Source organism: Mycena indigotica, assembly GCF_014461135.1.
Source record: "Mycena indigotica strain 171206Taipei chromosome Unknown Mind.scaff0005, whole genome shotgun sequence".
Lineage (NCBI taxonomy): Eukaryota > Fungi > Basidiomycota > Agaricomycetes > Agaricales > Mycenaceae > Mycena > Mycena indigotica.
Window position 1 is genome coordinate 4,538,286 of NW_023503004.1, and position 13,139 is coordinate 4,551,424.

Below are 13,139 nucleotides of genomic sequence, written 5' to 3' on the forward strand. Positions count from 1 at the left end.
CTAACCTCTCATACTGGTACCAGCTCCGACTCGCACGCCCTGTTGGTTTCTTCCTGCGGTGGGAGCCCGACAGACCGTTGCTTCCATGCTGCAGGAATAAGGTCTATGCTCATGAAAGCCGCATACAGTATCATTGACACAACACCAAGCACGAAGCGCTGCCGTTTGCACTGTGCAAGGTCTCCCGGGCCGACCGTGCCAGTGCATGTCGGGACGAGGGTAAGGGTGACGATCAAGGCCAGAAATATGGTCGCGTGGCAGAGGGTGAGGATGGATGGCGGGGAGCAGCAAGTGCGCTGCTTCTGACTCGGACTCAGAGTCTCACTGGGCTGTGCGTCGGCGGCTGGAACGGCGAACTGGTCTTCAGGCAGGTACATGCCGGCGGCGGAGCAGTAGCGCATTCCGATGTAGCCGTGGGGCTGTTCGTTAGGGCGTGAGTCCATCTGACTGTGGGAGGGACTGTGTTTGCGTTGTAGCGGGGGGGGCAAGGGGGGGGGTCTCAAAACCACCGAGAAGACGTCGACGGAGGGGGATTTTATGCCCGGCACTCAGTTTTGAGGCCGTATGGGCTTTATTATTATTATTATTATTATTATTATACGGTAAGCGGGTGTGGGTGCGGGCAGTGCAACGAGTACAAGCGTCTACCAGGCCATTCTATTGCTGAAGGTCTCCCGGCGACGCAAGAGAACAACATCGCTGAAAGCAGAAGAAGGGACTGATGATGAGGTATACCGTATAAAAACTCGTGAGTCAGCGGTGATGCCTATCTAACATGCGGCGATATTTTCTTATTTTCTTTCTTGCGACCCGGACAGCTTTTCTGTGACGGCGAGTTCGACTTGAAGTGCTTCTGGCCGAGAGTCTGCAATTTATACTGAAAGTTACCATAAATGCACAGCGAGCAACTTGAATCCACGACCTAACGAAAAATGACTTTTGGACTCTTTTGGATCATCGTGACACGGTCACCTCTTCACTTCCTCTCGATGGTGATGGCCCATGATCTGCTCACAGGATCCACTGGTCATTCTAGACCTCGGCCTCATGGATTCGCGTCGCTCGAGTAGCCTGAGGGAGACAGACAACTCAGACAACCATCTGTCCTGTCAGCCTGAGGCAGTTGTCAGCAGGCAAGCTCACTCAGCGGGCTGGCTCACTCATCGTCGCCGCTGAGAAATCTCTCTGCGCATCCTTTTTGCAGGCGACAAGACTGAGGATAAAAGCCGCCAGCGCACTCGGATGCCACCCAGGTCAAAACCTTCCTTCACCAATAAGTACTGTATCTGAATTTGCGAAGAAATGACCACCCAACTCCCGACTTTTACTGCTGCCTCGACTGCCGATGAGGTTGCAGAGGCACTAGCCAGCGAATTACGGGGCAAGAATGGTGAGTACCATTGCTTCTCAAACAGATCCTCACGATTGAACGCCTATTGCAGTGCTCGTTACCGGGACGTCTGTGGGGGGTATCGGCTTCGAGACCGCGCGTGCGATTGCCAAGTATGCGGCGCTCGTGGTTATCACTGGTTACAACACAGAGAGGTCAGTAATACTTAAGATCTTACTAATATTCTTAGCAATCGTCCCTCCAGATTACGTCTGTCGAAAGAGGCGATCGAGAAGGAATTCCCCGCCACCCAAGTCCGCACGCTGCAGCTCGATCTCTCCTCGCTGGGAGCCGTGCGCAAAGCAGCCGCGGAGGTGAACGCATATGCCGAGCCGCTGCATGTAAGATTCCACGCATTTGTCTGACCGCGGCGTGACATCCTGACTTTCGTTTCCAGGTCCTCATCAATAACGCAGCCGCCACCGAAACTGTGCACGGCCTCACCAGCGACAACCTCGAGATCCAGATGGCCGCGGGACACATCGCGCCGTTCCTCTTCACCAAGCTGGTATATCCGAAGCTATGCGCGGCGAAAACAAGCGGTTGGACGCCGCGCGTTGTCTTTGTCTCGTCCGTCCAGCATGCCGCTGGCGAAGGTGTACCGCTGGACAAGGAGGAGTTCGCACGCGGACAGGGCGGCCCGGACCCGGACCCCGCGGTCCGCATGTTTGCGCGCTACGGCGCGGTGAAGAGCGCGAACGTCTTGACGGCACGGGAGATGGCGCGGCGTGGTGGACGCAATGTCAAAGCATACAGCTTGCACCCTGGCGGTGAGTGCCCTACTTCAAGTTTTCACAGTGGCCTGAGTGTGCTTATCGTTGCACGAGCCATCGTCACGAATGCGTTCAGCAAGGGGTTCAAGGCGGCGCTCGAGCAGTTCGGAATTATCGACAGCGAAGGGAAGCCGGGTAACGTGTTCTCCTTCAAGAGCCTTCCGCAAGGCGCAGCAACGTACGTATTCCACTAAAACAGTCAATGTGCTAAATCAAGAGTATAGGACCGTCGTGGCAGCATTCGATCCTCGTATTGCCGGTGCGTGTCCCTCCCAATCACAAGCCGAGAGCTCATTCCTTTGTAGACCATTCTGGGGCCTACCTCGAAGACGGCGTGCTCGCAGAGCAGAACGTGGCAGCACACAGTGCTGATATGGTCCGTTGTTCCTCGCATTTCTGCACGATATCGCTCATGGCCCGTGTAGCAACGAGCCGGGAAGCTGTGGGCGCTTACAGAGGACGTCATCGGAGAGAAGTTTGAATTGTAGACTAGAGTCTAGACGTTCGAGTGGGTATATAGATAGAGATTCATCATCATTGACTCGAAACACCAAGAGCCGCAGCAAGCAGCCGGTCAAAATTGGGTGTGCCGAGACCCTGCTATGTGTCAGCGGCGCTGCCTGCCCCAATATTGCGACTGACCGTTACCGGATCCCAGCCCTCCTTGGCCGTGAACCCGTCCGTCCCACACCCGGGGTTATTGCCTGCGCAGTGGTTAGCAACTAAACCTGTGCACAACACACGAAGCGCTCACCAGTCGTCACATCCGTGAGCGCCGCCCGCCCTGCCGGGCTGTAGAGGAAGGGATTCAGGAAGCCAAGCACGGGCTTCCCCGCTGCGATCAGGCGGTCGTTCACCAGCGCGATAATGGACGCGACGATGGGCGCGGAGCCCGACGTGCCCCACACGCGCCAGAGGCTGCCCACTAGATCACGGCCCCCGTCAGCGGGAGCATGAGCGCGAAGGACAACGCACTGAAGCCGATTTCGAGCCGTTCGGCCTGCGCGGAGATATCCGGCATCCCGCGGCCCGACCGGTTGTACAGCCCGGCGTATTGGTCGCCGAGCCCGGCGAGGTATGCCTCGACATCCGCGCGCTGGTAGTCCGGCGTTCTGTAGTCAAGCAGATGAGTGAGCGGTCGGGACAAAAAGTCTGGCACCCACTCGAAATGATTCGAAAACCCGCCGCCGGAGATCTCCGAGGCCCGCTGGGGCGGGAGACCGCCGGTGCCGCCGACGGACGTGACGAATGGGCATCCGCCGGGCGCACTGGGCCAGAATTCGGTGCACTCGGAGGGCTGGATACCGCCGACTCCGCCTGACTGCGCATCAGCACAACCCAGCAGCAAAAAAGAATCTCACCGTCGCCGGATGCAAACAACACCGATATGCCGGCGGCACCCAGTTGCATATACGCATTACACATCGCGCTACATTGGGGCGTAAGCTGCGACTGACCATGATTTGGGACAACATACATGTTGATATCGACGGTCAGCTCCGGCTCATTGAACCCGTAACTAGTGGTCAAAACCGTGGGCCGTGTCTCCTGAGGCAGGGAGAGGATGTAATTGGTGATGTCCTGTAACGTTGAAACAGCGCGGCGGATGCATGCAGGTGGAAACTCACAATGAAGCCGGCAACATCGTCCTGGACCTCCTCGCCTACAGAGATAAACTAAAAGTGCTTGATCAAAGGATACGCGAAAAGCATCGCTAGCCTTACGGTGACAGGAACACTGCCAGCAATGCCAACCGTGTAATCGAGGTCCAGGGCGGCCTCTATACCTGAACTCCTGTCCAAAGACATTGAATGACAGGGGTGTATCTTGAGTAAGTAAACGTACCCTTCGTCCTGTGGGTTCTTCCCCCCATAAATAAGGCTGGTGGTAAATGTCGTTCCGACGAATGCAGGGCTGTCTCTCTCGAGGAAGAAGGCCAAGTCCGCCTCGTTAGCATATTGCTGCAGCGAATCAGCACCCGTCAGCCGATAAACCGCGGACACGCACATCAATATACCCTGGAACGCCGATGACGTTTCCTGCGGCGCTGTTATTCGCTTTAGTCGTCGGTATCCCGTAGAGCTCCTGGATACAAGTCTATCCCACTGTCAGGTCAGCACCAAACCTGACCAACAAGACACACGCACCGGGTTCATAATACTCTCGCAGCTAGCGGGCACTTCGCGTCCCTGCAGCTGGACCAATTCTTCGCGCTTGCTCTCGGGGACATAGTTGACGGCGGCGACGCCCGGCATGCGTCTGAGCGGGGGCACGAACGCGACAGTCGGATGGATGAATTTGATCTGCGTCTGCAGTTCCGTCGGGACCGAGTATTTCATGGTCCGCACGCTCTTCCTTCCACTCGCGACATGGGTGAACTGGACGAAGTCGGCAGCGAGCAGGGTGTTGGCGGTCTTGACGGGGACGGTGAATTGGAGGACGTCGCCAGCGAGAGAGACGGACTTGGAGGCAATGCCGTGCGAGTCGAGCCAACCCTTGACGGAGGAGAGCGTCTCTGCCGTTGGCTTGACGTATTCCGCGATCTAGGTTGGCTGTGTCAGCGCATACTACTAGCATGGAACTGAATGAGAAACGCACCTTTTCGGGTGTGAGGTGCTTGCCATAGTTCGCGCTGGCGGGGTTGGAGACGTCGTACGTGGCCTTCTCCAGCCCAGCAGTATCGGTATGCGCGAGCGCAATGCGGAGCGTAACAGTCTGAGAAGCGGGCACGGATCCCGCGTGGGCGAATCCGTTGGGGACCGCCTTCACGGTCTCGTGCACGGACATGGCGCGGCCAGCCAGCGGGCTGACCGCGGCGGAAGCGACCACTAGATAAGCGGCAAGGGTGACGAGGGGGAGAAGACGCATTGAGAGGACAGTCGCACAACAATGTCAAACGCGTGCGCTTGGGTATTTATCGGGGACCTCGGTCGAGGTCGTCGGGAAGGCACGAATACCCGGACAGAGCAGATCCATAGACCATGAGGTGTGAGTGCTGCGGAGATGATGGCGGGGGATGAAGCCCGCAGCCGGCGATGTGCGCGGCGCGAAAGGCAACCAACAAGGAGAGGTTTCCACGCATGTCGTTTCCGTCGCAGTCCGCTGAAGTATGCGTAGTGTGCCTTTTGCGCGGTCTGTGCAACCTGCGTACGTGGGTCGGGTCACGGAAAGTGTCGCTCGATACTGCACAGTGCAAAGTTCATCCCCCCGTAGTGGCGAAGGTATGGAAAACATGTCACCTAAACGTATGACATGAGGGGAGAAAGCAAAAAACTGCATTACGTGAGCATGAGAAATGGGCATGACATAATTCCATAGAGTTAGTGAGCGACAATAGTAAGTATGGATACAAGGCATATACATATGTTAGTCCGATCTCGAGTCGAGTCCTTGAGAGCCTTTGTCTACTTCAAATCAGAGTCCGAACCTCTCGATTCAACTTCCTTCACCCCCGGCCCGGCGTGCAGGGCGAGTCCTTTCACACCGGCACTCGATCCGACTGCCTTCGCTGCGACTCCGGGTCGAGATCGTCCCAACTTGAAATGCTGAGCATGAATCGCGTATAGCAGTGCAGACCGGTGAACAGAGGCACTAGCCCCACCAGCCCGATGACGACCTGGAGTTCATACAGCACATTGCAGCGCGCCTCCGACTCTGGCGTGATGTTCTCCGAGCATTTGAAGCGCACGATGAAGTGGAACACGAGGAGGGCGATGATGAAGTAAACCACCGGTGGGCAGTAGTAGATACATTTGCCCGTGAACACGACGGCGGCCCATACCCTCCTGTGCGCGTTTCTGTGCCAGGGGATCACGGTGACGTCGACTTTCTCCTCCGAGGTCGGGTCGGCCGGGGGGGCACGGGGCGTATTGCACGGAGAGCTGTGTCGGTGGCCGGAAGGTATTCATTATATCGGCGGAATAGGATGAGTGAGTGAGTGTGTGGTGGTGCAGTGGTGGAAGTAACGAACCCCACATTCACAAAGAAAGTCGATGAGGTATTCTTATACAACAAAGGTGTGTGTCCAGCCAGCGCAACGAGTACAAGCGTTGCCAGAGTCCTTGTAGTTCTGAAGGTAGCCCAACGACGCAAGAGAACAAGTCATCACCGAAAAGAGAAGAAGGGAAAAAATGATGTCAGCACGATCATTGTCAGTCAGATGATGTGACGTGTCACTCGTTCTTCTGGCTTTGGCCTCGATGTCGCAGCGTAAGCCCTCGGAAATTGTGGAGATGGTGCTTGGCGAGAGCTAAGACAACTGGTGCGCCTCGAACATGCTAAATTCAGGTTCTCTCCCACTCACTCACTGGTCCGCTGCAGATAATACCAGCCTGGCCCTCTCGCAGTATACTACTTAGGTGGACTGCTCCGAGTGGACTTGCTCCCTTTGCATGTGTACCGAGAGCATATCAGTCGCTGCCGAACACTACTTCACCCTTTCGCGACCACCATCTTCCAGGATCTAATTTTCACCAGAGTGACCAGACAAGCATCTTTCGCAATTCGCATGCAGCGGCGAAGCTGGCATGGCATGGCAGCTGCCAGCATTTGTTCCTGGAATGTGAAGGTGGTGAGTGAGTTTACCACGTCAAGCTGCGTCTATTTATGCCCATGTAGGATGGCCTCACACACAGTCGACGCAATCCAGCCATGCGCTTCGCTACCCTCCTCTTCACCGCTGTTCTTGCCATCCGGGAAGTTGTTGCCCTCCCGGCCGCCAACCACCTCACCCCGGTGAACCTCCGCATCGAGGGCGCGGACAAGACCATCTTTGAAGGCATCGTACTCACCAAGGGGCACAACGTGACGACCGTCTCTGGCGGGACACACCACTGCGACGGCACAAATAACGGCGAAAACGTGCTCCCGGGTCCGACATGCACGAGTGCGCTGGACGATGCGGCGAAGAAAGAGGGCTTTGCTTGGGACGGGTGCGTATCACGCTATTCAAGTTCTCATTGCCAAAAACTGACTCGTTCGAAAAAAGCACGTTCTTCCCAGAATTCGACGACTACTTCATCACCTCCATCGCGACCTCTCCCGAAACAGCCACCCAGTTCTGGGGCATCCTCATCAACTTCCAGTTCACGCCCGTCGGCGGGTGCCAACAGGAGATCACACACCCGCTGACGGATAAAGTGCTCTGGGCCTTCGACGCGTTCAACGCCGCGCATTTCCTTTCGCTCGCCGGGCCGCTCGTTGCCAAGAAGGGCGTGCCGACGACGTTCTTGGTGACAGACGGGAGCACCGGCGCGGCCGTCGCGGGTGCTGCGGTCGATGCGAGCGGCGCGAGTAGTGGCGCGGACGGGAAAGTTGTGGTGACCTTCGGTAAAGCCGGGCTGCATAGTCTAAAGGCGACGCTCGAGGGGTCGGTGAGGTCGAATAAGGTGGATGTCTTGGTCCACAACTGACACCGCGTAACTTGCTGTTCTCAATGTACAAATGAGTGCTAACAGGCAAATTCCTATCTGGAACCTTGTTACAAGATTCAATCGGAATGAGTGACAATATTAAGTATAGATAACGCATACTAGACAGAGCTGGGGCTATGCCTAAGGCTCCAACCAAATACTCAATATATTGAGTTATAACGCAATACAATCCATATATATACAGGGTGGCAAATTTTTTGTAGTATAGAGTATATACTGTATAGATACTCTATACTATTGAATCTGTGGGTTATACAAGGTGTTATCAAGTCAAATTCTTTTAGATACGGTATTTTCTAGAGTGGGCCATTTTGGTAAGCAGAACTGGCAATGCGGGGTAAACTAAATACAAGGTTAAGGTGCCAGAATTCACACTCATGTAAGGGCAACCCCGGAGGCCTGAGATCAAGGTCTAGCAGGGGAGGATCCAAAGCGTGAACATTGGTAAGCAAATACAAATGAAGCTGACCTAGCAGGGGAGGATCCAAAGAGAAGAAACTCTAAGGGTCCGCCTGCTAGGGAGCTGACTATATACTGCTTGTCCGTAGCTGCCGCTGTCGGGCACAGAAGGCTTGGGCGGCGTCGCAGGCAAGGTCCCAGGGCGACCGTTGAGAGGGCGTTGACGGATCGGTGATTGTGCGGGCGAGATGGAGGGCCGGACCGGAGACGGAACCGGAGTCGGACCGGAGTCGGAGGCGTCTCCGAGGGGCCAAAAGGGAGGTTCCCCTGACATCACCCCCCCCTTTGAATGCGGCGTCCCGACGCATAGACCGGAACGGAATCGAGTCGAAGGTCGCGGAGGCGATGTGTCGTGGTTTGCCAGGGTACTTACGGTAGAACTCCGCGATTTTCTCCGGGGCGAGGACGCGGTCGAAGCGGACCCACTGGTCGTGCGACGCGTCGTAGCCTTTCCATCTGACGAAGTAATTCAGCCGTTTATACCTCACCCTTGCGTCCAAGATTTCCTCTACTTCCCACTCCGGGACTCCGTCCTCGAGGTCCGGAGGGGGCTGGTCGTAGCCGGGGCGTCCGTCGAAGGGGTCGTCCTGGGCGAGCTTGAGCTTGACGACGGGGAAGACCGGGTGGAGCTTCGAGTAGCGCGGAGGAAGGTCGAGCTTGTAGGCACCTTTGCTGATCTCCGCGACTATCTTGAACGGTCCAAGGCGGCGATGGGAGAACTTTTCCGAGGGGCGAGTCGTCCTGATGTCAGAGGCATCTAGCCAAACACGGTCGCCAACCTTAAACTCCGGAGACGGAGTGCGTCTCCGGTCGTAGTAGCGCTTGTACTCCTCTTTGGCCTTAGTGAGCGCGGCCTTGGCTTCAGCAACACCAGTGGCGATCCGGTTGCGGAACTCATTCACAGACTCCATAGCGGAACGGACTCCGGGTTGAAGCCCATGCGCCGGAAGCCGTCCCGTGTCCGTCATGAAGGGGACTTGCTGCGTGGAGGAGTGAACATGGTTGTTGTAAGCGAACTCCGCGGCCGGAATCAACTCATCCCAGTCGTCCTGCTGATAGTTGGTGAAGATCCGCAGGTATTGCTCCAACTCCTGGTTGACGCGCTCTGTCTGACCGTCCGTCTGTGGATGATACGCGGTGGGACGTGGCTGGCTTGATGCCGATTAGACTCCAGAGTTCTCGGGTGAAGTCCGCGATGAACTGTGAGCCACGGTCGGAGACGTACTTCTCCGGAGTCCCGTGATGGCGCCAGACATTCCGGTAGTAGAGGCGGGCTGCTCCTACTGCGTCGACGGTGGTGTGACACTCGGAGAAGTGGGCTCGCTTCCCGAGGGTGTCCACGACGACCATAATTGCGTCGTACCCATGGGCCTCGGGGAGCTCGACGATGAAGTCGACGGAGACGGTATGCCAGCGCCGGGGCGTTTCCGTCGGGTGTAGCTCTCCGTGGGGCAGTCTCCGGAGCGCCTTGGTGCGACAGCACAAGTCGCAGGTCGCGACATACCGGCCGATATGGCGAGACATCTGAGGCCACCAGTAGTTCCGAGAGACCAACTCCAGGGTCTTGAAGCGACCAGCGTGTCCAGCGACTCGAGTCTCATGGCAGAGCTCGATGATGCGCCTCCGGAGGTCCTTGTCCTTGGGTACGACAATCTTCCCACAAAAGTGAAGAAGACCACCGGAGATGGCCCACTCGTCGGAGCGTGAGGAGGGGGGGCCTCGAGCTTGACCTTGGACCTTTAGGAGTTGCCGGGCCGCTAGTGCGACGGGCTCCTCCAGGTCAGGCTCACCGGAGAGGGCATCACGGATGTCGCGAAGAAGTCCAGAACCAGGGCCGGAAACGGAAACACCCTCGAGTGCGCGGACGTGGAAGAGTTCAGGCCGCAGAAGGACGACATCGGAGTTGTCGGAATCGACTCCGTGGTCGGGTCTCCGGGAGAGGGCGTCAGGTCGACCCATGTCGCGGCCAGGCTTGTGGTGCAGCGTGAAATCGAACCGGGAGAGGTACAGGGACCACCGGGCCTGTCTCCGGTTGAGGTGCTGCATCTTCCTGAAGTACTCCAAATTCTTATGGTCAGTCCAAATCTCGACAGGGTGTGCGGCGCCCTCGAGGAAGTGTCTATACTCCTCGAGTGCGCGGATGATCGTGAGCATCTCCTTGTCGTGGATTTCGTAGTTGCGCTGGACATCATTTAAGCTTTTGGAATAGAATGCTACAGGGTGCCACTTCCCGTCCGGGGCGGATTGTGAAAGAACCGCCCCCGTCGCATAATCAGAGCTGTCCGCCTCGAGTCGGAAAGGCCGTGCGTCGTCCGGAATCGCCAGGACCGGTTCCGAGGTGACCGCGTCCTTGATCGCTTGGAACGCGGAGGCCTCCGCATCGCCCCAAGTCCATTGCTGGTCCTTCTTGGTGAGCGCAAAGAGAGGACGCGCGAGGGCCGAGAAGTCCCGAATGAACCTGCGGTAGAAATTAGCGAACCCAAGGAACTGCTGAACGTCCTTCTTGTTGTCCGGAGTCGGCCAAGCGGAGATGCCTGCGACCTTGACGGGGTCCATTTCGATGTGGTTGTGGGAGATGATGACTCCGAGGTATTCGATTGACGATTTTTCGAAGTCGCACTTCTCCGCTCGGAGGTACAACTTATGCTCCCGGAGTCGGCGTAAGACCTCCTGGACGATCTGTCGATGTTTCCGGAGGTCGGAATGGGCGATCAGGATGTCGTCCAGGTAGATCATGACGTCTCCAGAAAGGATGAGGTCCTGGAAAATGTCATTCATCATCGTTTGGAACGTCGCGGGAGAGTTTGTCAGGCCGAAATACATCACCAAGGGCTCGAACAGGCCTCGGTTAGTCCGGAAAGCTGCCTTCCACTCGTCACCTTCTTTGATCCGGACGTTGTTGAAGCCCCAACGAACATCAAGTTTGGTGAAGTAGCGAGCGCCTTTGAGCCGGTTGATGAGGTCGTTGATCAGCGGAAGGGGGTACCGGTTTTTGACAGTCATCGCGTTGAGAGCACGGTAGTCCTGGACGAAGCGGAGTCCGCCGTCCTTCTTCTTGACGAAGAAGACCGGAGACGCCATCGGAGACTTGGAGGGGCGAATCCGGCCTGTCGAAAGCCCTTCCTCGATGAACGCGTCGAGCTCGCGTTGCTCAAGGGGTGAGATGGGGTACACCTTGCAGTTGGTCGGCTTAGCGTCGGGGACGAGTTCGATGGCGTGGTCCCAGGTTCTCCGTTCCGGGAGCGTGTCGAAAGACTCCTTGTTGAAGACGTCCTAGAACTCCTTAGCCCAGTCCGGGATCTCGGAGGGCGGAGGGGCGGAGTTCCTGGCGAAGGCTTCAGCCAGGCGTTGCGAGACAGTACTGCCAGCGCGTATCTCCTCCGAGGGGCGGAACGAGGTGTAGAAGATGCGGTCACCATCTTCAAGCTGACCATCGTCATCATCGTTGTCGGAGTCCGGCGTCAGATCAGGCAGGCCGGAGTCGTCACCGGAGACGGAATCGTCTCCGTCATCAGACCCAGAAAGGTCCATGGCGCAGACCGAGGGGAACGGGCCAGAGCGGAGTCGCTTCTGGAGCAGCCGGAGTCGCCGTAGCTCAGTCCGTTCAATGCGTTCTTCCTCGCGGCAAGTGGAGCAGCCGCGAGGGCACCGCGTCATCTTGACCTCCTTGGTTTCCCAATCGATCTCTGGGTTATGCTTCCGCAGCCAGGAGTACCCCAGGATGAGGTCTTGTTTACCAAGATGGGTGACGGCGAGTTGAACACGTTCGGCATGGCCCTTGTAGCGCAGGACCAAGTCCGCGATCTGTTTGATGGAGCCAGCGTTATTGGGGGTGCCATCGACATTGAAAACCGGAATCGGCTGATCAAGGGTGCGGACCGGAATGCCATTCCGAGCAACATAGTTCGTGTCAATGAAGTCGGAGGTGGCACCACAGTCGACAAGCCCAGAGAGTGAGAGCTTCAGCGCGCTGGTGGTGGACTCAAGCTCCAACGGGAGGTGGAGGGAGTTCGCCCCGGGGGCAGCGGCAACGGTGTACTGCTTGGGCAGTTTCTTTTCCCAGGCAGTGAGGCGGCGAAGGACGATGACCGGAGTCGTGGGCGGAGTCGGAGACGGAGTCGAAACGGGGGCGGGGGAGGGTATGTCTTTCGTTTCAGGCTCGTTGTAGGGCAAAGGAATTGATTCGTCATACAAACAAGCGAAACGATTTATGGACGCGAACGAGGGCACACCAGTCACTCGTCGCGGGGGACAAAATCCTCTCCGGCCATCGACTCCGCAGCCGTTTCCGGCAACGCGGCTGTGTCCGAGTAGCGGGCGATCAACTCCGCTAACATCTCGTCACCGAGTTGTTGGATCACCTCGTCGAGGATGTCCATTGAGCGGACGTCCGCGGGGAGGGGGCAATCCCGGGCGAGATGGTTTGGGCCGCCGCACCTGAAGCAGGTGCAACGAGGGGCACCCCAAGCCCTGGTGCAATCTAACTCCATAGCTACGGGAGCTGGAGGCGCCGGAGCGGAGGCGCGGGCCACAGGTGGCACGACCGGAGCCACCGGGCGGAAAGGGGCCGGAGCCAGGATGCGGTTGACCGGAAACAGAGTCCAAATCAAACCGTTAGGCGTCTTGGGGGTGGCTGACTTGATCAGCTTGGCCCAGACCAGGGCCTCGTATTGACGGAAGGCCCAGGTGCGCCAGCTAAGGTAGTCCCGGAGGTCCGGGGGGTCGTTCGAGGACGTGATTCCGTTGTTGATCAAGGGGTCAAGTCCGTGGCGGAACTTGGTCACCTTGACCAACGCGTCTTCGAATCCGGCGAGGTCCATCAGGTCCTCGAAATCGTCGGTGTACTGGTAGACATCCTTTGTACCCATGTGATAGGCGGAAGTCTCCAGTTTGGAGAGAGCGTGATTTTGCTCGTTCTCCTCGACGAACCGGAGTTGAAACTCGGAAACGAACGAGCCCCAGGACGGAAACGGAAACGGGGCTTTGCTTCCGTGGCGCTCTGCCCATTGCTGAGCGGGTCCTTCTGCCATAAACGACATGGCATAGCAGACGGCCTTTTCCTCGCTCGCCTCTCCGTTGACCACA

At 57.3% G+C, this 13,139-nt stretch overlaps 3 protein-coding genes across 3 annotated transcripts; 2 read left to right on the forward strand and 1 right to left on the reverse strand.

Moving 5' to 3' along the window:
• Window positions 1-1,302: 1,302 nt before the first annotated feature.
• MIND_00642600 (Short-chain dehydrogenase/reductase family protein) lies at window positions 1,303-2,651 on the forward strand (the record flags this gene model as incomplete). Its single annotated transcript, XM_037363161.1, has 9 exons — window positions 1,303-1,390; window positions 1,443-1,545; window positions 1,596-1,731; window positions 1,788-1,898; window positions 1,971-2,160; window positions 2,218-2,341; window positions 2,388-2,422; window positions 2,469-2,539; window positions 2,589-2,651. The coding sequence occupies 9 exons, from the start codon at window positions 1,303-1,305 to the stop codon at window positions 2,649-2,651; spliced, it is 921 nt and encodes a 306-aa protein (XP_037221082.1).
• A 46-nt stretch (window positions 2,652-2,697) lies between these two features.
• MIND_00642700 (Tripeptidyl-peptidase sed3) lies at window positions 2,698-5,031 on the reverse strand (the record flags this gene model as incomplete). The annotated part of the gene is made up of 12 exons (XM_037363162.1): window positions 2,698-2,760; window positions 2,806-2,867; window positions 2,918-3,088; window positions 3,139-3,480; window positions 3,525-3,592; window positions 3,641-3,744; window positions 3,792-3,839; window positions 3,888-3,957; window positions 4,009-4,124; window positions 4,171-4,260; window positions 4,311-4,706; window positions 4,762-5,031. 12 exons carry the CDS (start codon window positions 5,029-5,031, stop codon window positions 2,698-2,700), a joined length of 1,800 nt encoding a protein of 599 aa, XP_037221083.1.
• A 1,639-nt stretch (window positions 5,032-6,670) lies between these two features.
• MIND_00642800 (Surface cell-adhesion protein) lies at window positions 6,671-7,574 on the forward strand (the record flags this gene model as incomplete). The annotated part of the gene is made up of 3 exons (XM_037363163.1): window positions 6,671-6,733; window positions 6,781-7,094; window positions 7,151-7,574. 3 exons carry the CDS (start codon window positions 6,671-6,673, stop codon window positions 7,572-7,574), a joined length of 801 nt encoding a protein of 266 aa, XP_037221084.1.
• Window positions 7,575-13,139: the final 5,565 nt, after the last annotated feature.